At 38.5% G+C, this 23,765-nt stretch overlaps 1 protein-coding gene across 4 annotated transcripts in view; it reads right to left on the reverse strand.

Annotated features, from left to right (window-relative positions):
* The window catches only part of GCN2 (protein kinase family protein), a 121,559-nt gene that overhangs the window by 23,700 nt on the left and 74,094 nt on the right, over positions 1 to 23,765 (reverse strand). For all 4 annotated transcript variants that reach the window (XR_016174291.1, XR_016174290.1, XR_016174292.1 and 1 more), the window contains 7 exons: positions 13,986 to 14,117; positions 13,820 to 13,903; positions 11,524 to 11,632; positions 11,075 to 11,211; positions 9,441 to 9,536; positions 3,970 to 4,055; positions 3,762 to 3,864 (listed from right to left, as the gene is read on the reverse strand). Coding sequence is in view for 1 of the 4 variants with exons in the window: in XM_089160488.1 (XP_089016614.1) it covers positions 3,762 to 3,864; positions 3,970 to 4,055; positions 9,441 to 9,536; positions 11,075 to 11,211; positions 11,524 to 11,632; positions 13,820 to 13,903; positions 13,986 to 14,117 (747 nt within the window). In the remaining 3 variants the exon portion in view is untranslated. The remainder of the gene's footprint in view (positions 1 to 3,761; positions 3,865 to 3,969; positions 4,056 to 9,440; positions 9,537 to 11,074; positions 11,212 to 11,523; positions 11,633 to 13,819; positions 13,904 to 13,985; positions 14,118 to 23,765) is intronic.

Consider the following 23,765-nt stretch of genomic DNA (forward strand, 5'->3'; position numbering starts at 1 on the left):
GGTGGAGTGTGACAAAAAAGGGCAAAAGATGTGGAACCGGAGACTGTAAAAATGATGGAGACTCGTCTAACAGATAGAGCCCTGCTTGATGTCTACCATTGCCAATTTTATGCCCCGTTTCCAGGTCTAAAACACGCAGTGAGTAGGAAAAAAGGTTATTTTGCAGTTCATATCACCAGTAAGGCTACTAACAAACAAAAGATTAGTCGAGAATTTATAAACATGCAAAAAATAAGATAAAGTAAGGGAAAATGAACAGACAATAAATCCCTCTGCAAATTAGGAGAAAGAGACCCATCATCCATTTGAAACAACTTGAGTCAATGGAACAAAAGAATAAGTATGAAACAAAGATGAAGAACCAGTCATATGGTCAGTTGCCCCACAGTCGATTATCTAAGAGGTATAAGTCAAATTGACATTGTGACACCTGAAGATACTATGGCAGTAGGTACACTCGCACCGGAAGTTTGGAAGTTGGCGCAATAGAGGTCACATCAAGCCTGGTCAACAAAAAGGGAGAGGTGCTGAGAACACTGGGTGTCAGAACTAGCTTGATAGGCAAATTCTTGGTTTCCTCCCTAATTTACATCACTTCCTCCTCGATGAGAATTTGTTGGATGACCACGCAACTTCCAACACTTGTCCTTAGTATGTCCCTCTCGACCACAATTCTCACATTTAACAAGCGTGAGTGAATCCGTTGTATTGGTATTATTACTACCTATCCCAACCACCAAAGCAAATTTGTCAGATGTCAAAGTATGTACCATTGTTGTCCTGCGACTATCCTTATTGTCAACCATAGTATAAGCTTGCTCCAAAGATCGAAAAGATTCTCGTGAGAAGATCAGATCACGTAATTGATCATACTCAAAGCTTGTCCTGCAACTTTTGATAAGCAACAACATCAGCACCACAGAATGGAGTAAAACACCCGTAGAACTCAATGGCCTGATAATAGTCTTGGAGAGTATTATGATACTAAAATTAAGTAAGCTCCTTCTATTAAAACTGATGAATTTTCCTCTGAATTTCAAGACACTGTGCAGTATTTCCCACCTTTGAATAAGTCTCCTTGGCAACTTTCCAGACTGTAGCAGCATTAGGAAGAAGAAGATAACTCTTTGCAATATTTGGTTCAATTGAATTGAGAAGAAATACCATAACCAAACATTTATTAGTCTCCCACTTGTCTTGTGCTGAACAAACAGAAGACGGCTTAATAGAAGTCCCGTGAAGATGGCCAGTAAGACCACTAGCACCAACTGTGACAAAAACAAAGTGAGACCAGCGAAGATAATTGGTCCCATTAAGTTTCATAGTGGTCATCTGAAAAGGGGAGAAATCACAATCCTGAGAAATAGAAAAAACAAATCTAAACCATACCAAATGTACCAAAAGAGGTAGAGGTAACTAAATTGGCCATCGCATGGAAAAAAAATCAGATCGCACAATAAGCTAAAATTGGATTCTTTGGCAGCAAAAAAGGCTCACCACCAAGAAGAAACCATAAAAGGGGTTTTTAGGACAAAAATAATTTAGAACATTAAGGACAAATGGATGATGGCCCTAGGAGCACTTGCAAGGCAATGTGATGGCTCTAAGACCAACCGTAGGTGGCTAGAGTAAGAGACGATAGGCCTAGATGGATTGTAGAGGCCTTGCAATCCCTTCAAGAACAATCCCTGGGTGTGGAAAGCCCTGGTGGTAAAAGGCAATAGTATTAGGATGGCAAACGGTGTTCAAGGTAACCGGCAACAAGGGGCAATGGCCCTAAAGGTGTCACAATTAGAGGCTTTTATTGAACTGAGGGAAGACGGAAGGTGGTGGTGTTTCAGTGGTGCTTTTTAGATCAAATGTGGCTCTCATACCATGTTGTAAGGTTTGAGAACCTAATTTGTGTTAGAGAGACACAATAGGTCCCTTTTCTATATTAGTAACCTATCAAAAATAAAACAAAATCTTCCTAATGTGGGAATATTACAAAGAGAATAATAAATGATCCTAACAAGACAATTCTACAATTAATAAAAACAACTAAGACTACTGTTCTTGCCTTACAACATCTCAAAACCCAAAATCCTATATATCTTAATCCTCTCCACCAAATCACATCCAATTCTAGAATCACAACCCCCACTGTCTATCTAGAACTCATCCCTGACCCTAGCCCTAATTACCCCTATGAAGCCCAAATTTCCTAAAACACTGGAGTTTTGGAATTCAAACCTTATACAAAAAACAAAAAGGTTCAAGTTTGTATTTTACTCAAACTAAGCCTCTAAACCCTAGCTGAACCTAAAATACCATCCCTACAAACCCTAAAACCCTTAAAACAACCCTAAGTCCCTGATTTTGGCCCTCACCCCTTTGAGGTCACTTAAAAGATCCATCAACAGAATATCACCAATAAACTTTATCCACCTTCAAAAAGATAATAAATAGTATACGAAATAGCAATGATTACCTGAATACGAAGGGATTAAATATATATATATATAAAATCCTAGTTTATATATATAAAATCCTAGTTTGATATATTTGTTGTAATATTTTTGCAATACATATGCTCGGGAACTTTGCTGGAGTTTGCTGCTGGTCCCAAGCGGGGTAAAGGAGGATTGGTGCGGAGGTCAGCAGCTGGCACACAAACCCAATAAAAAAAAATAAAAAATAAAAAATAAAAAGAAAAGCCAAATCCCTTTTGCATGCACTCTATAGTCAATTGAAGTGGCTTGGCCATGTTCAATAGAGGTCTCTAAATGCCCCTCTATACAGAAGTGATTTAACCTAGATTGAAGGAATTAGAAAAACCAAGGGCAGATGTAAGATAACCCCAAGAAAAGAGGTGAGAAAGGTTATGCAGAGCTTAGGCCTCGTAATCTAGTATGGCCTCAAGTAGAGCTGATTGGAAGACAAGGGTCCATGTAGCCCAACCCATTTAGTTGAGACAACACATGTTGTTGTTGCATATATCTGTTTAGAGAATTCCTTAAGCGCTATAGTACCCTAATGTTCTGCTTCAGCAAATTTAAAATTGCATTGAGTCTGAAATAAGAAATGTCAATTGTTCATACCTCTGACAGATATGATGATTTTACACAGCTTCTAAAAATCAATCGTTCTGTGTAATATTTTCAAATTTCATTGACATGAACTGGTAGACAAGGTACTATCTCCATTAAGTGTAAATTTGAAAGTGTATTTTCTTTCATTACAACTTCCTCACAAACTTCTCTGTTCAGAAAGGCTATCAATCAGGTACCAGATTAGTAGTGATGGTAGACTAGTACTACCATAACATCATTTCTTCAGAAAATTTTGATTTTTAGTTGATTCTGGAATCAGAAATTTCAAATGTTAAAGCCCTGTCTTTTCCCTTTCCTGTGACAGATTGATAGTTTATTTTTTTATTATTATTACTTCTTTTAAATAAATTGTGGTTTTAATAGGCAATTCCTCTGTATATTTTCTTAAAATTCCTTTGAACTGGTGGACCAGACACTTTGTTCGGATTGTAATTATTTTATTTCATTACGATCTCATCACAACCTTCTCTTTATAGAAAGGCTAAAATTGTCACAGCAGATTAATAGTGACAGTAGTACCAGTGAAGTTGTACAGTAATGGTGCTGAAGGCACTAAAGAATATAAGTTTTGGTAGAACTTTAGTAGTCTAATTTAGTGACTGTTTCTTCTAGATGAATAAGAGTAACAGACAACTGAATAGGCTTAAACATATAATACTTTATCTTCACCTTGAGGTTTGCTTGCCACAACTCATCTGCAATATCCATTCTCTCTTCAATCAAACCACCTCCACCTCTTGAACAAATAAGAATATTACTGCCAGCTTCTTGTCTGCATTATAGAAGATTGAAAAGAACGAGAACCTTCTATTACTTGGTGCAACAAGAAAAGCTTAAAACAAGTCAACAAAAGGCAGACACACAAAAAGGTTCTGACCTATAAGGTTTGATCTCAACGGAAGAGTGCAGAATGATCGACTCCAAAGCAATGCTGGTCCCAACAGCTCCTGGTGGATTTGATTTCTAGCATAGGTAAACAGAAAGAATTACAGGCCAATACAAATGACACATTTGAATGCACAACAAAAAGGACAAATTTAAAGCATATTACATTCCTAAACTAAACCAACATACCAACGTCATACGAAAATTTGGTGTTAACAGTAATAGATAAGGAAATCTCCAAACCAACTGTTTTGAGTCAAACAATTTTGTAAGTCTAAGATATCAATATTATGCCACAGAAACTAGACAGAGCAGACTGCAACTTCTCAATTATTTCTCTCCGTTGTGCTTTCCTTTTCAAACAATACATATGGATCAATCTCCTTATTCTCCATCTCCCCACTTGTTTCTCTTCCTCTCCCCCAAAACAAGTGGGGAGGCCTAAAGTGTTGAACCTAAAAAGTCATGCCAATAAAAGGTATACCTATTACTCTTAGCAAGTCATGAATCATGGCTGCATGAATTCAGTAGATCTCACCGACAGCTTTGAAAAGGATTTAAGATAAGGTAAATATTGGCAGAAAAATATCACCAGTGTTCACATAAAAAAACCTTGAATGAGACGATATTAAACGTTGAATCAATAAAAATGGAACTCTTGGTTGAATTTTACAAATCCCTAAAAACATAGTGAAATATTGGGGGAAAGATGTTCATTTGGACCCACTCTCAATTTTGTTTTGGGTTTGCATTGGATTAGTCTTGGATCTTGAGAAACTAATCTGGCTCTTCTATTTGTGACCTTATCGGTAAGTTGGTTTTTGGAGCTACTGTTCATCATTGATGGTGGGAGTGAAACGTTAGGAGATGGTCGTCCAACTCCAGATTGACTTGATTTGGAAAACCATCTGCGTTGATGTGACTTCTAGGCTCCAGTTGTTTTGCCATCCTCCAGTTGAAGACACCCCATGGAACGAGCTTGTTGTTGTTACCTGGGGTTTCTGTTCTACTCTTCGGTCCTCTTGATGAAGGCCGGTTCCCTACCCCCTTCTTGTATATTTGCTTTTCCCCTTCAAGGCCTTTGGTAAAGATTATTTGTTCATCCAAATAAATATATATATAGTGGGACAGATCTGAAGCACAGCTAGAATTCAGAGCCATTAAGAGTTCATGTATTGAAGGACCAAGTACACTTCTGAGTGAAGTGAAGAGCAGGGTCTCAATTTGGAGGAGTTGGATTGGTTTCAGGAAGTCATGTATGCTGCCAACAAGCCAAACAAAACATAGACAGGTTCCCACTGATAAATTGTTGATTAGGCAAATCTAATGGGAATATTAGGAGAGGAAATGTTTTGCTTTGTACTCCCCTTCCACCCCCCCCCCCCAAAAACCCTTAAAAGGGAAAAAAGAGGAGGAACCTCTACAAATCTGTTCTGAAAATATTTCCAGAACACTATCAAAATAAGTTGGTGTTTGCTCAACTCATTTTAAGGTTTCAATCAGTACCAACTTTCACATTTCCATTTCTGTTCTTCGGTAAAAACATCTTTTGATGTGCAAAAGGTGTTCTTCAAATCACTTTTCTAACTGTTCCATTCTTAAAGAACAAAAGAATGAACCGTTTTAACAAATGCTTCTAACCCATTCTTCCATTTTCAATGAACAGAAGAACATCAAAAATGTTTTCTAAGAACATCACCAAACGCGCCGAACTTCCGAGGCCGATCTATGGTCTCATGAAGTCAATATTTTTCCACCCAATAAACAATTTTTTTCAAAAATTATTAAAATATTTGTAAGAACATGAATAATTATTGGGGAAAAATAGGAAAAAAGGTTTTGAAAACTATAGAAAAATGTGGAATGGCTCTTAGGTGTTTTTGAAGTATTGTCCATATGGTTTCATTGCCAGTTTTTCTATAGGCAGCCAATTTTCTAGCCATAAAAATTCAACAAATTTATTTTATATTAAAAAAAAAATACATGAGCAAGGGAAAAATAACTAGCAAGGTACATGATTGTTTCTTCGTCTGGAAAAAAAATATTTTGATGTTGTTCAATGACCTGAGCAAACATTTTGTGTGCACCAATGATCATGTCTGGGAGTTAGAGGTGGTCAGGATCATAAGAGCAGGGGGAGGGTGGTTCATAACCACAAAGGCAAGGGGAGTGTGGTTCATAGCCACAAAGGCAAGGGGAGGGTGGAGAGCAAGTCAAAGAGGAGGCATATGCACGAGCACAAACTGCTTCTCTCAGAAGAGGGAGGGTTGACCCTACACGGTAGCACTGCATGATAATTGACAGTGCAAGGACAATGTAACTTTTGCTGTAAGAGGTTTTGGGGAGGTGGCATTAGTAGGTTCAAGGAAAACCTAACCGGTAGTTCTTTGAACGTTATAACATGCACCAATGTTAGCGAAGGTAGTGAAAGTAGTGAGAGAGTTAGAGAAGGGCATAGGGAAGAGGAAAGTAGAGACAAAATGGCCAAGGCACTCGATGAAGCGGTCAAGGGGTGTTCTAAATTTCGTGTTGATTCCGATAGTGACAAGGATGTTGACAACTGTTGATGTGCATAGAGACAAGGAGGTAAGGAAGTTGAAGCGGGCGATGGTAGAGGGCAAGGCATCACACCAAAAGGAGCAAGAGAGCGGGCCAAAGCTAGAGCTGCAGCAGCTGGTCCATCTACAGTCGTAGGCGCTGGACCATTTGGATCTGGGTAAGCAAATGGTGTTTTTGGCGTGTTTAGGCAGTCACAGAGTCAGAGGGTTGCTCCTTCTCCCTCAACAGGTTTTCCAAGCAACATGATCTGATACAAAAGGCGGATCCTATTGCTTTCAAGAAGAAGGAAGTGAACCCAAGATATCTGGTATCCGAAAGAATATGAAAGGGAAGGTGAAGGAAGCAATGGCTAAATAGATGCTTTACCACACCATTCCAGCTAAGACAGCACAAAGGCCCTATTACAAGAACACGCTAGACACGATGTAGAGGCAAGAACTGGATACCATGGCCCCACCAGAACATGAAAACATACCTCAAACAGAAGAACCAAGAGTTGGAGACTTACAATGGGAAAATGAGGCCCTTTTAGGAGACTTGCAAAGTCACCATTATGTCTAATTGATGGAGTTTGGTCTGACAAAAATATCCATCAAAACTTCATTGTGTTTTGCAATAGGAGGACCATCTTCCTGAGACCTATGGATGCATCTAGTGCGGTGAAAGACCACAAGTACATATTTGGGCTTCTATAGGATGTGGTGGAGGTGGGGCGGAGGAATGTTGTACAAATTGTCACTAACAATGGCTCCAACTTCAAAAAGGCTAGTGAGTGAGACAATGATGTCTATGGAGTATTATATTTTGGACACCCTATATGGCCCAATATATTAACCGCATGCTAAAGGATATTGGGAAGATTTGGATTGTGGAGGGCACAGTGGACATGGCTCAAAAGGTCACAAATTTTATATATAATCATGTCAATGCTTTTGATATGATGAGGCAAGAATATGGGGGTGACATACTGTGATCTAGAGTTATAAGTTCTACTACAAACTACATCACCCTAAAGAGTATCTTTGAGAAGAGAACAAGCTTGAGATCCATGTTTGCATCTCATGCATGGTTTGATTGGAGTGGATCCAAGTCAGATCAATAACACACTTGAATTATTGCTTTTACAAATAATTATATTATCTATTAAGTAATAACATAATTTTTTTCTCATAATCCATGACCAACAACGGGCGCACAGCACAACATAGGGTATCATATCAGCCAATGAATTCTGCATAATATTCATATTTACATTTGTTAAAATGCATATTTCAGACTTCCAGTTTAGCCCGCGTACAACCGGCCAAGTGTCAATAAAGAACACCACTTTGCGTTAGCTTTTAGGCAAAAACAACACTTTCATTGTGTTTATTGGCCTCCAATTAGGCTGGACACTGAAATCCTGGCCAACATCGAAACATGGAATTGAAATTTGAAAAAAAAAAAAATTGAAATTTTGCCGAAACGAAATTTCAATCCTTCATTGTAAATGAGCTAAATCGAGTGTTGATGCAGCCTAGGGGGAGAATCGAGCACTTCTCAAGTGAAAAATCTGGTCAAAAGACAGTATCTCGCCTTGACTCTATGAGAACTAGTATTTAAAGGAGCTGGTTGGGCCGAAATATTGGTCAAAATCAAGATCTCATGGTTTAGGCTTCTGCATTTTGCTTCGAGTCTCATCTCAAGGTCTCACCAGACCAAGACTCATTCCCTCCAAGTTTCAACCCATTCCAACACCAAGAGACCCATCCTAATGAATTTATACCCTATCTCTCATGGGAAGGGCGAAGTATCCTTGATACCCTACATGTCATTAAGAGCATATAACTTTTAACCACAAAGCCCTAACTTAAGCTTTGTCCCTAAAACCAAACCTAACCATCCTGTATATGATTACTAAGCCATGCTGTATTAACCACATGCATCCTAACTGGTAAAGTCATCCCATCACAGTCCATATCACTAAGACCCTCATTTCCCATAATAAGAATTTCAAGAAACCCTTTCTTTGGCTCACATGAGTTGGTTCTCTTAAAGATCTTGGAAGAACTGGCCCTTACAATTGAGGCTACATCAATACTATCAACTATGTATTCATCGAATTGAGTAGAATCACCTAATGGCTAATACTAAACTGGACCAAGCCCGGGATCTTCATGGAAATGGGAAGATCTATGATTGAATAACAAAGAATTGTAACAGATTCTAAGATTTTTTTTGGCATATAGACTGTTCACCTATGATCTTAAATAAAAAACATGGTTACGCTCCCATCAGACTTTTTGGGTCGATTTTATGGGAGGGTGATCATAATTTCTACATAACCAGTTTCACACCTTTATGGTACACCCAATTCCTTTCTCCAGATCTACTTTCAGTTTCAGATTTAGTAATGGATTATTTTGGTTTTATTGAACAAAAAGAGGCCACAATGGATCAATTAAAGATATGAGTAATCTAATGATGAACCAGCGGACCAAGTCACAATCGAATAAAAGGTAGTTTGCAGGTTTCAGTTCTCACTCATGTCCCTTAATCCTTGCACCTGGTCCAACACCATCCGTCTCATTAGATTCTTATGTTCAAGCTTGGGCATAATTTAGCAGTAGCAGTTTGAAATCATTATCGGGATTCATGTACATATCCATACAGGATCAATAAAGGACACCGGAACCCGCAAACATTTACATAACACAAAATCAGCCTTTCCAATATCCAATAATTATGCAGAGTGCTAGCACTAGGACAGGGGCTATCAACAGCAGTGCTTTCATGAATCAAAGTATAACTGTATGGTTTATAACCATAATTTTGTGAATTTCTGTAACATGTGGCTAGATGAATGCATAATGGTAGTGGAAAAAGAGAAGTAACAGGAAATAGAAGTTTTCATGCATAACCTACATAACTGTTGTCCCACAATTGATGAAGCAGATGATCATAGCGACCACCGACAGCAAGGAGAATTTCCTCATTAGACGAACCAGGATTGAAGTACATCTGAAAAGAACACAATAAAAATTCCAACCAGATTATGATATCAATATAATATGGATAAAGTAACTTCAATCATTAGTTGTCAAAGTGGCAAGGTGACCAAGGCATTAGAAAGCAACCTAAGGACTTACACAATTGGAGTAACTGCCAAGGTGTTTCCTACATACACAAGGCATTTTGGCAAAAGGTGATATCCCAAGGTGCAATAATTTTAGATGCATAAATATAATCAGCAGTATCATGAATTTATGGGACAGTGTATTTGAAACACACCTGAGAAGCTGAAACAGTAAACTACTATTATAGAGACCAATTTGTTTTTATAGCCTAGAAAATCCATGACAAAAGCTATTTACTTGAGACTTATGGAAAGATATTAAAATATTGCAATTTGCAGAGATCCCCACATTCTGTGTTGACCTAGAAACAACTTATGATAGTCCTAGAGTCAATCTGGGTAAGTACAAAGGAAAGAAGTGTTTCAACTTTCAAGTAGTATATTGACATAATTAAAGATATGAATAATGTTGTGCTGATAAGTGTAAGAACTATGGGAAGTCAAGGTAGTTGACTCTCAATTACAATTGTGCTACATCAATGATGTTAAGCCCTTATTTGTTTTCACTTGTCATGGACAATTTAACCAAATATTCAAGATGAGGTTCAATCAAAGTAACTTTGGTGTGCCCTAGCAAAAATTTGTGTAAAATAGGCTGCTTTAGAGAAAATACATTCCATGTAAATTACCAATCTAGATCAAAACCAAATTATGTATCTAAAGATTCCAATATGTTCAGAGATAATTATTTGAGATTCCTAAATTTGCTGGCTAATCATGAACTCATGAGCCTGAAACGGTCAAACAGATTCTGCAACTAAAATGGTTCAGAGAGAGAGAGACAGACTATAAAGTATTGATGAATCAGATCAAGGTTCATAAGATCTGGTAAGGTATGTAGGTCTGGCAGAGAAGTCAGAGATTTCAAAAGGCTCCCATAAGATGAACTGGAAAATCAAAAGCAGCAACCACAACAGCAGTAGTAGAAGAAGAAAACATCCGAAGGAGATCCATGGAGTCATTATCTTCAAGGTCGATGTCTTGTCCAATGAGCATAAATATGAATAGAAACAAATTACATAATTTATAACAACCAAAACCTACTTTCTTGAACATAACAAAAAGGTAACAACGACAAGGAGTCGTATGCTGGAAGTATTTGCAATCTAACAAAAGTAGATATACTAATACAAATGGAAACCCAAAAGAATGATGCAGCAAGTATAGCTATCGGTGGGCTTCTCACTTGCACCATAGTGCTTCTGGTGGCTAAATAAATGCCAGATCTTGTACAAGAACAATGACATTAATTCATAATTTGCACACAATACTTCACATAATTTTAACACTGACAAAATGAAAGTAGCTGCAGAGGGAAACTAATTATCAGAGCGAAGAACCCTTTTTTTCTGGTTGACAATATCAGTTACTGAATTAACACCACCAACATTGGCAACAGAAAAGAGAATCGAAGTTGACTCACCTGAAAAAATATGTCTCTGTGGTAGCCCTCTGTAGGCGGCATAAGGGTATCTATGAAAACATGTTCCTCGATCCTCCAAACTCTAAGGTAGCTGCAGAGGGAAGCTAATTCCTCAAGAGCCTTGCGTGTGGACTTATCTGAAACAATGCAGCTCAAATCACCAAGAAATTCTCATCCATGGGATACTCGGTGACCCCTTTTTCCCCCCCCCCCCCCCCCCCCCCCCCCCCCCCCCCCCCACCCCCCCCCCCCCTTTTTTTTTTTTTTTTTTTTTTTTTTTTTTTTTTTTTTTTTTTCTTTTTTTTTTTTTTTTTTTTTTTTTTTTTTTTTTTTTTTTTTTTTTTTTTTTTTTTTTTCTTTTTTTTTTTTCTCCTCTCTTTTTTTTTTTTTTACCCCCCCTTTTTTTTTTTGTATAGTCTGTATAACTGACAATCAAACAAAACAAATACCAGAAGGAAGGGCTCCCCGCAATCTTGGAAGGGCCTGATCTGCTGTTCCACAGAACCTTGTTCCTACTGTTTGTAATCTATTGACAACAGCCTCTGAAAGATTAAGATCCTGGAAAAGGCAAAAGCATAATAGAAGAAATGAGTCCAACACAGTAACCTTTTTAGTTTTTCTTTTGTTAAAAGTAGTTATTTTACTTCAGTTTTACTCAATACCTAAAAAGAACAAACACTGCATGGAAAATGAAATGTTTTCTGTCAGCATTTACAAGAATACAACTTTACTCATGCAAACATACCAACAGTAAAATGAAGTCACCCCAAGAGGTGTATGATGACTGCTTAGGTAGGGATGTACTATTTGACTATAACTAAAGGGTACAGGTCGAAGGGCCAACTATTTTCTCTTTCCCCTTTCTGCCAGAAAGAGCTGATCAATAAACAGACCCTAATTTCAGAACTAAAAAGTTAACAAAGGAAAGGATTTTCTCTACATAAAGCTCTTGTTCTTCTAATCAAGATTGATACAGTCAAGGAATTCTTTAGCTTCATTCACCAAACTATGAAAGCAGATCCTCTACAAAGTCAAATATTTGACTTTATCTACACATACAGTTAGCCCAGAAATATGCTTTAATGCCTATGGTACTGGATGAAACAATAGGACTCAAAAAATGAACAAAATATTTTCTCAATGATCGTAAAACAACAGGCATTCCCTTGGTCACTCAACACTACTGCCACCAACATTAGCATAAGAAGCAGAAAACAATTATATGTGTAATCTGGGATGAGCAAAGTGCCAAAATTCCATGTAATATGGGATGCAACACATTGCGTGGTTCTTAAGATGCTGCTGACTTGCCATCGACAGATAGTGTCCAACCCAAGAGCCCAAGCTTCATGGTGGAGAAGCCCTTCTAGGGTCAAAAGCCAAAATCTCACAGACTAGCCCACAATGTTGATTTAAAAGCTCCCCCCACAACTACTCCCCCCCCTCCGGGAGCCCCAAAAAAATCCTGGTTTTTTACCTGCATATATTTGCATCAACTCTCCTTAGCTTTCAGTCTTTGACCAGGGGACCCCCATGCCTTGGGAATAGACAACAACCCCAACTGAACCAATAACATGGTGTCCAAAACTAAAACCCAAGCTTTAGGGTGCAGAGCCACCTCCCATGGTCAATAAGCCCAACAGCTACACTCTACCTAGCCATCGGCCCCGGCAAGCAGATATGTTGATTGCTAGGAAGGCTGCTACATTAGCAGAAGTAAGAAATAAATATCATAGTTATCATCCCTTCAGTTGCCCTGACATGGCCTTATTTAGAATGATTGCCTGAGTGTCAGAAGTGTATAAGATACAAGCTGGTAGGAAGCGAGTAAATTGTGAAACCACCTTCCCTCCCAATTCCTCGCCATGAAACTGCACTTGCTGCAACATAAATTGTGCTTTAAGTATATCAACACTCAAAATATTTAATCATGCAATGGAAAACTATGAAATAGAGAGTTCTGAAGAAGTTCTCTACGTGAAGACTGTGGATTAGTTTTTTCCTTCCATCTGCTACAACGCATTTGGATTGTAGCACAAGGGGAAGAAGAGGATTATCGAAACCTGATTTGGGGATGCTTGATGATTATTTTGGACTGTGACTGAACGACAATGGGAAACCAAAAATAAGAGGACAACTGGACAATTCAGATTTCCGATTTAGAAGATTAGAAGTAGAATTGGGGGCTTAGGATTGATTCAAATTACTTATGTTCAAAGAAAAGCAACTTCAATTCTTGAATCTATTAATTTGCAGGACATTCTAGCAAAGGGTCTTCAATGCAGATAAGACTTGGCAGCTTAGAGGATATTGAAGAGTTTGATTGAAGTGATGGGGCAGCTAAATAGCTTCAAGAGGCTGAGGCATACTCACAAAACAATTAAATTTATATAATCTTTTTACATGAGCCCCCCCCCCCCCCATTTCAATTGAAAACTCAGCACACCCCCTTCAAAATTTAAACCTTACAAAGCCCCCCTCCACATTTAACACCGTCAAGTTTTCTTTTGTTTCAAATTTTCTTTTACAATTTTACCCTCACTTTATAAATTTATTTCAAATCCTAAATAAATGTCTGCATTCAGATGAAAAACAAAGAATCATATGCTGCAGAACCTCCAAAGGCTAAAATTGATCCATTGCGACAAGCCGACAAAGAATCTGAAGTAACATATGGTTGTTAGCAAAAAAATAAAGGAATGCATTGCAGTTGTAACTAAAGTTTGTTCTCTATGCTTTTTGAACCTGCAAAAGTTGCCTCCGCACGAAAAACCATTTTGATTTACGTTCTGTGGACTGAGGACGCAGAGAGCCCATGATAGAGAGAACCTTCATTCAAGAAAAGAAAAATGTCAGATCATTCTTTCCACACTATCATGGAATTGCATTAAGTAAACATTTTATACTCCACCTCTGAGACACGGTATCTAAGATTGGCCTCAATTCCTATCCAATTCCAAATAGCTTCCAATAAATCGCCATGGTTTAAATGAATATCACAAGAATCCATTGGGAAAAATCGAGCTATGATATCCATTGTTGCCTGGACAAATAGAAAAATGCTTAAGAAAAAATAAATAGCTTTGGCAGCATTAAATACATTAATGAACAGCTTTGACAGCATCATATACATTAATGCACATTTGTTTTATCAATTAAATTTAAAATCAACAATGGAAGCAATAATACTCCAAATTTTTAATAGTGTACCCACTGATAATCTTTTTAATCGGAAATGAATTAATACACAAGCCAGCCACTACAGCTCATGATAGAGAATAATATTTAGTTGAAATAAAGAAGCGATAAGAATCTTTTACAATAAGATAACTGAATGAAAAAGATATGGAACACATTGTACATCCCAACTTCTTCTTCTTTTGCGATGAATAAAAAACACACCAAGTCGAGCCAAAAAAATCCTATGAGGAAAACAGGCGACAATCATACTTGGCCAAGACCAATGAAGGAAATCTCCCTTAACATTAAGAAAATATATTAAAGATGACACATTATTAGTTGATTTAACTGTGAAAAATGACAGATCAGGATGCATGTGTTCTCAAGTAATCATTCAAAGTACATAATAAAAAAATTGCATATGATGATAACAGACAGGTTCTTCTGCAAAGTCTACAATATTATATCCACATGGAGGGCTGATCTCAAAGACTCTGGCCATTGGGTAAAGCAACTTCTAGATTAGTATATATACCAAATTTTGTGGCTTCTTTCAATCATATGGCAAACCTACTAGATTTTCTAGTGTTAATTTTGCGCTGTTAATCAGTAGAAAGATGATGTAGCAACCCTAACAGATACACTAAATACATGGACTCGCCTACTGTCAAATTTCAAAGCCAAAATCAGTCATAAAGCACTATAGCCCATCATGTGTGGCATCCTAGCCTTCTCAATCTTGATCAAGACTAGCTTGTTCACAATGCTGGATAGTGCACTGTTTCTGGATGATTTATAAAATATGACCACCAACAATGAAACCACCTGCTAAGCAGTAACCTTTTAGCCTTATTTAGAGGAAACTCTAAGAAATCCAAATATTATTATTCAACTTATCACCTAGTCACCACTCAAAAAATATTACAACCAACCATTCCCCAAATTTGTCAATACACTGAAACCTAAAATCCACAATATGCCCCTCACATGTTACAAATCTTTATCATTTCCCGTTGTACACTAATAAGGTTCTATGATATCGTCTCTGTGCTTATCACCCATTCCAGACAACACAACAATAGAAAATAATTAGAGAACCGACGTAGACATACTGATTAACAAAATATCCAGCAAAACATCCAAATCCAATAATCACCAAGAACTGAACTATGAATTTAATAGTACAAAATACCCCTTGCTAAGAACAAAAGTCTTATACCAAATCCAGCACTACCACATGCAGTCACAACTTGGCCTTGAAGACTAACCAGACTGCCCCCTGACCAGCAACCTGTTTCACATCTATTCATAAATCCAACTCCAATAAGACCATATTTCCCCATTAGTCTCCCTCCTTGCTTCTCTTCATCAACTTTATCTAACGTTCTGTTTTACATACACACAAACAAAGCACAAATCTTATTTACATCAACCAGTACTTCATATTTTAATCAATTGATCTTTATTATTTATAAGAGAGAGTACAGAAAGAAAGAAGTTCCCGATGTGGGATTCTTAAATAATAGCATCCTAAAGACAATTCTACCCTTTACTCTAAGAATCATAACACTCCCCCTCAAGTTGGTGCATAGATCTATCATGCCCACTTGCTAGTAATATAATAAAAAGCTGCAGTACTCAAACACTTAATGAATACATCAGCTTTTCGATTTTCTGATGAGATCAAAGAAATGCAGATAAGGCCAGATTCAGTTCTCCTTGATGAAGTGTTTGTCAATTTCTACATGTTTAGTGCTATCATGCTGAAGTGGATTGTGATCTAGGCTGATTGCAAACTTGCTGTCCCCTAAAAACTGTATAGGGACCATAACTTTTACACCTCCAATAGATTATTTCTTGCTCCTCCAAGTCACCAGGTTTCCTCCTGTATAAGTACAATGCACAACAGAAGACCTCCTATCACCAGGACACCTTGTCAAGTCTGCAAGGTGCAGGCTTCAATATTCAAATGTCTATGAGAACAAATTAGGATTCCCATTTCAGGAGCTGCCTTTTAAATATCTCAAAATTTTGTACACAACATCTAGATGAGAGGAATGTGGATCATGCATCTATTGGCTTACTAGGCTTATAGCAAAGGCAATGTTTGGTCTGGTGTAGTGGTGTGAGATAAATAAATAGTCTCTGTACTAGCCACTAGTAGCTGGTCTTATCCACAGGTTCTCCTTCTTTGGCATGTAAGTGTGAGTTGGGCTCAATCGATGTGTCAGATTGCTTGCACCCTAATATTCCTATCCCTGCTAAGAAATTCAGGATATTTATGTAATAGTGTTCTTTCCACTTTATTATAAATAGAGGGCTTGAGATCACACTGATCACAATAAGCCATTCTACCAACATAGTGTTTCTCAACACTCCCCATGTCTTTGATTTTGTGCTCAGCTCCCATGAAAGCTCTCAGGACAAAAATCTCAGCTGCACCGCGGCCAATGATCACTATGTCATCGACATACACTAAAAGTACTATGATGCGAGTGTCGGTCTTCTCAACAATAAGTTATAATCTGCACTACTTTGCTTATACCCAATGGATACCATCAACTTATGGAATTTTCCAAACCAAGCTCTTGAGGACTGATTTAGCCCCATAGAGAGCACGTTTAAGCATACATACCTTCCCATAAGTGTCTCTAGTAGTGTATCTAGGTTGGACATCCATATACAGTTCCTCTTGAACTTTTTCAGGAAGAAAAGCATTGCTCATATCAAGTTGCTGAAGATCTCATCCTTGATTCACTGCACATGAGAGTACAACTAGCAAAGTATTCATCTTGGCAACTGGAGACAAGGTGCCCAGGAAATCAATACCATAGGTATGAGTGAATCAGTCGGCCACCAATCTTGCTTTATACATGTCCATAGTACCACCAGCCTATTTCTTAACCACGAACACCCATTTGCACCCAACAATGCTCTTTCCTGCAGGTAAAGCCACTAGATCCCATGTTATGTTTTTTTCTAGGGCCTGCATCTCTTCATCATTGCTTCATTCCTATGAGAATGAGCTAGTGCTTCCTCCCGGGTGGTAGGAAGACAAACAGAGGACAACAAAGAAACAAAAGTTTGAAAGGTAGGTGATAAAGAATGGTATGTAATAAATTTGGAGATAGGATGTTGAGTATGTGCTCATGGTTGCTTTTGCAATTCAGTTGGTAAGTCTAATGAAAGGGAAGGACTAGGAATGAACTTATCAAAGTTACTCCCTGCATACCACTTTCCTGAATCATTGGTCATTCTTCTTGTATGGTCGCTCCACCTTCTAAATGGGTATCATCAACAAGAATTTCAAAGGGGATTTCCACGACTGGAATGAAAACCAAAACCTCACCCCCTGAAGAGGTACAGGGGATAAATGGGGCAACATGTTCCTAAAAGACAACTTCCATGGTGAAAAACATTTTCCTAGAAGGTGAATAAAAACACTTGCACCCATTTTGGGTACAATATCCCAGAAAAAGACGTTGCAGCCTGAGAGGGTCGTGCTTACTACGAACATGATGAATTCTAGAGAAGGCAACACATCGAACTCTTCGGGAGGAACAATGAATTATGCAAAAAGAAGATTAAGAGGAAAGTATTGTCATAAACACGAGATAGAATTCTACTGAAAAAGTAAGCAGTTGCCAGTATTGCATCACCCTAAAAACAAGGTGGACTTACATAGTAAACATTAAGGATTGTGCAACCTCAAGGATTTGCTGATTCTTGCTTCAACCACCCCATTCTAGGTAGGTGTAACAATGCAACTAGTTTGATAAATGATGCCACAATCAGATAAATAGGCTTGAAGCTCCCCACAATTATTCAGCCCCACTATCAGTGTGAAGAATTTTGATAGATGCAACAAATTGGCGGGGTTACCATTTACGAAAATTTTGAAAAGCAAGTAAAAACATCACTTTTCTGGTGTAACAAATAGACCCAAGTGGTTACAGAGCAACAGTCAATAAAGGCAAAAAACCCACCAGTATCCAAAAGAAGAGACACACCAAGGACCCCAAACATTAGAATGAATAACAGAAAAGAAAATATTACTGTGACTATCAGAAATAGGATAAAAATGCCTAGTTTGTTTTTCCAAAATGCATCATAATTAAAATCATTTTAATTTATATCTCTTGAATAAATCAATAAAAAGTTTAGAAAAAGTAGTTATTGTAGGGTGACCAAGATGACAACACCACTGAAGCAAAGTGGACAATATAAAGGCAAAGAAATCAGAAGAAGTGACTGTAGCCAACGCCAATGGAGAACAATTCAGCAATTAGAGCCCCCTAACATGTTTACCACCGCCAATCAAATGCCCAGTTTCCAATAACTAAATATACTATAAGAAGGATAGAAGGTTATTTTGCAAGTTAAATCCCATGTAAGAATATGAATGGACAAAAGTCTAGTAGAAAATTGGGAGCATGCAAAAAAGAAGATAACTATAAGGATGGTGAACACTTAATGGTTCCTTTTCCAGAAACTGGAGAAAGTGAACCATCAGCAATGTGAATAGTATAATTAGGAGAAACAGGAGAATAGCAATAAAATAAAGAGTTTGAACCAGTCATGTGATCAATTGTGCCAGAGTTGAGGATCCACAAGGAAGGCCTCAAGGACACACTATGGAAACCAGAAAAAATACTTGAGGTGGAAAAAGGCACAGACAGGGTAACTGTTGGAAGTATGATTAAGGTTTCCTAATTGGAGTAGACTCCTCTTTTAGTTATGCTTCTATTCTATTTGCTTTGTATTTCCTTATCCTACTCAGAGTAGGATTTACTCAGATTGTAACTATAATTCTATAAATACCCCATTGGGGCCTATGAATGAAAATAACCTTCTGAACAATTATTTCTTCAAATTCTAACATGGTATCAGAGCCTAATATTTGATTAGGGAAGAAGAGGGAACTAGAGAAATTTTCTTTCTCTTGATTTCCCTCGCTGCTTACGCTACCGCATGCTGCTACTGATCTCTTGATTTCACTCACTGCCGCTACCGCTACCGATATCATCGCTCTTCAACTCAAGATCCATCGCTTCCAGCAGTTGGCCTTTTTTTACCCATTCCCATTGCCTTCCAGCAGCTGGTCTTTTGGAATCGCAAGAGCAGCTAGTTTTCCAGCAGAGCTCCGTGGTTCTTTGGAGGTGAATCGCTGCAAAACATGCCGGAATTTTGCATACTTCTCTCTAAATATCCGTATTATCTGGGTTTCTAGGTTAATCGTTGTTTGTCATTAAGGAGATCTCTGCTTCTGGATTTTCCAATCGATGGGCTGACTTGAGACGGATTTTGGTTTTTCTCTGTTTATCAAAGGCAAGATCAATTGTTGCTTCGACCCTGGAGCTTTGATTATATGTGTTTTATTGGTTTGTGGAGCCGTGGAGTTGGCTTTAAATCGCTGCTTTTGAAGAGCATCGACCATGTCTTCGGTGCTCAGAAAATCCCTTCTTGGATCTTCTATGGTGTCGGCGACCTTTTGTCGTGGTGGCTTGTTTGCTTCTAGTGGCTTCACCTTGAAATACAGTTGCAACGTGAACATTGAGTCAGGATCCCAATGCGAAAAGAACTTGGGAGTGGATTTGTCAATCTCTGTGCTAGGAACCTTGAATGCAATGATTTCGTACGGCTCAGCTGCAAACAGAAGATACTGGTACCTTTTATCACAGGATTGCACCCTCTGTTCAAAGGATGACATAAAACGGTGCCGCTTCGAAGTGTCTTCAATTTCAGGGTATTCAATCTGGAAAAGAAGAGATCTCTGTTTTGTCCCTGGATCATACTGCTTCTGCTGATCTTCCTCCATCCAGAACCTCCTATATTCTTCTTTTTCTGAAAATTTTCTCTTTCTTTCTTCTGCAGCGATCGTACCATCGCAGAATTTCTTTCTTATTCTTCTGATTCTTTCTTCTTTTTCTCTCTCTTCTGAAACCATCAACAGTTTTTTTCTGCAACAAGAAATTTTCTGCAACTTCTGTAACCATCACAAAACCATCATAGACCCATCGCAAATCCATCCCAAGACTAATCGAACACTCATTCCCTATCCCAAGACTCATCTCTGCTCTTCTCTTCCATCTTTTTTATCTGGTTCCGCTTCCTTTTCTTCTTCTGAAACGAGAACTATTATAAACCCTTGAACCATCCTGAACCATTCAACCAAGTGAAATAAAACCATTGAACCATTGAACCATTGAACCAATGAACCCATCGATCCAACGCAAACTGAACCTTTAAGTCCTATGATTTCTATTTTTTCCCTTATCCTTCTGTAACTTGAAATAACACATTATCCCCTCAAATTCTATTTTTTTCCTTCCAGAGAGTCATTTTGTAAATTCGAATATCTCTTGGGGGCTTTATTGAGAATTTGAATATTTATAGGGAGTTAATTGTGAATTATCATATTTCCATGGTAATGTTTTTTTTCTTACCCTAATTTTTATCCATACCTTTTCATGATACTTTCATCTTACCATTACAATTTCTTCATTTCCAAGTTTCCCCATTGGCTTGAATTTTGTCTTAAAAGAATTCTTCTAATTACATTCAAGCCATTATCTTACCTTGGTGGACCATGGACCATATCATTTAGGGATTTCCTTTGTTATTGTTTTTCCCACGTGTAAAACTACACGTGAGGGGGAGATTGAAGATGTCTACAATTCAATGCCTTTCATGTAGACTTCCTTATGTAGAATTTGATCTTTGTTACCTTTGAAAGTTTGTCCCTTACCTTTGCAATCTTCTACTTTGGAGATCTAACATTACTATAGAGCTATCTTTTTGACTGTGCTGAACTTGATCTCTATTAACCCTGGAGATTTGCCCCTTAACTTGACATCTTCCCTTCGGAGATCTAACCTTGCAAAAGATTTGTCGTTTGACCTTTGCAAAACTTGATCTCTATTACCTTTGGAGATTGTCACTTATCTTGACAAATTTTTCCCTACCTTTGGAGATTGTCCCTTGGCAAACTTTCCCTTTAAAGATCTAACATTGCTACAAATCAAAAGTTTCACTTTGGCTGTTTTACCCTAGCAATTGTTACCCCAAAAATATATTTTCCCTCGATTTGCCTGAGAAATTTAGTCTTCTCAACATTTGAAGATTCTGCCTTTTTTCTTGGGCGTTCTTCCTTGGAGACATAAAGTTGCAGTAAAGATGAGGACAAAGCAAATGGAAGTCTATAAGGCAGAAGTAATCTATAAGTTTGAAGATCAAAGTGCAGATGTTTACTTGGACAGATGTTTTATACTCTTTTGGTCAAGTTGGGCAGGTGTGATATCCATGCCTCAACTTATCCATGCCTCAACTTGAGGGAGAGTGTTGGAAGTATGATTAAGGTTTCCTAATTGGAGTAGACTCCTCTTTTAGTTATGCTTTTATTCTATTTGCTTTGTATTTCCTTATCCTACTCAGAGTAGGATTTACTCAGATTGTAACTATAAATACCCCATTGGGGCCTATGAATGAAAATAACCTTCTGAGCAATTATTTCTTCAAATTCTAACAGTAACCATGGTGGAAGCAACACTAGCACTAGTCATCCACATAGAAGAGGACAACAACTCAAGCTTGGTCATCAACTGATGGACATGTTAGAGTTCATTTGAAAAGAGAGGTGACGGTGCACTAGAGTCCTCCAAATTGGCCTGATAGGTTGTGCCTATAAGGCCCCACCACATTCAGTAGTGCAGCCTCCTCCACAGGAAGTGGGTGGACATCCATTAAGTCTCCAACATTTTTCCAGAGAGTGACAATCATGCCCACAATAATCACTTGATGAAAGTATCGGAAGAGCCTCCAGATTCGTTGCCAAGATACAAAGAAATCGAAGGTGGAATGCCATGGGAAGAACCTCCAGGATCAACAGCCACAGTTGACCTTTCTACTACAAAGGTGTGACAAACCATTTCCTTCAGCTTTCTTCAGTATCAACCATAGCATAAGAATATCCCAGGGTGGGGAAAGGCACATAGGAAAGAATATGAGCATGAATTTGAGCATACTCCACATTTAGACCCACCAGAAAGTCATACACATGGAGCTCATCTTTCCACTTTTGATAGCCTGCAACACCCGTCGCATAAGTTGGAGTAAATTTCCCATAGAAATCTAGTGTCTGATAATACCCCCGTAGAGTACTATAATACTGACAGAGGGTAAGATCCTTCTGCAGCAATCTTGTGATTGATGGTTTTTCTCTTGATCTCAAAGCACTATGCATTGATACCAACCTTGGAGTAGGTGTCCTCAGTAACTTCCCAAACAATAGCAAAATCAGCGAGAATAAGATAGCTCTCAACAAAAGCAAGTTCATTGTAGAATTGAGCAAAAAACCCATGACAAGAAATTCACCACTTTGCCACTTGTCCTAAGCTGGACTAAATAATGTAGGTTTAATCACTACACAATGAAGATGACCACTAAGACCATGAGCAGCCACCACAAGTACAAAAGAATGAGACCATCTCAAACAACTTGTCCCATTGAGTTTGGAAAAATCAAGCTCATGGATAATTGGACACACCCCTATAGAAGATAAACTAGTAGAAGTAGCGGTAGTAAAATTGGTAGACATATTGCTAATCGCGCGGGGGTGGGAGGGTTGGAGACAACCTAGAAAACAAAGATCTTTGATACGTGAGGAAGCACACATGGTGGGGGGGAAAGTGCTCACAATTAAGGTAACAATGGCACAGAGTGAAGGTGCAGCCCTGGAGAGGTTAGAGGAGAGTGAGGAAGAAGGTAAAAGAGAGGTTTGGAGGAGTTGAGACAGGCTGGCAGAGGGTTGTGAGGCCCTAGAGGCTGTTTCTAAGGGAGGGTTTCATGACAACGTGGCCAGAGGCTGATGGAGGGTTTGGAGGTGATATGTCGTTTAGGTCAGTCCTAGTTGGTCTAGGATAGGTTTGAAGACTCCTAAAGGGTTTAGGATTCTTAGATTGGGCTGACACAGGGATCATGTGTAGGAGAAGGGCTGGGGAAGCTAATCCTAAAGGGAGAAGGTGATTGGAGACTTGAAGTAGCAGTTTGAGGGATATGGGAGTTCTAGGGTTAGGTAAAATTCTGCAATTTAGTTTATCTAAGTTTGCTAAGCTGCCACAGATTAGAGAAGAAGAAAGTAGAAGAAAAGGAAAAGGGGAAGGGCTGCAATTAGGGTTTAGGGATAGGGGAGGGTTGGGGTCTAGCTAGAATGGAAGGAGGAAGGGTCCTAAGGGAGCTAGGGATGTTAGCAATGGAGGGCAAGGGTGGGGAAAGCTTGCATAGGTTAGGGGAGAGGGAGAGGGGCTGGAATGGGGAATGGGAGGTGCAGTACTTACTCAGCAATGAGGGGGAGACTAATGTAGTTGTTGAATTGCAGGTGCCATGTGACAAAGGCAAGGTCATCCCTCAAAGCAACATGCCATGTGAGCGTTCAGATGCAGTGACAACTAGGCTTTGGTTTTTGCACTGTGGAAAAGTGCAGGTGATGAAGGCAGTCCAAAATCATCAAATT

This window comes from Hakea prostrata, chromosome 7 (genome assembly GCF_041222555.1).
Source record: "Hakea prostrata isolate BN-2017 chromosome 7, UWA_Hpros_2, whole genome shotgun sequence".
Lineage (NCBI taxonomy): Eukaryota > Viridiplantae > Streptophyta > Magnoliopsida > Proteales > Proteaceae > Hakea > Hakea prostrata.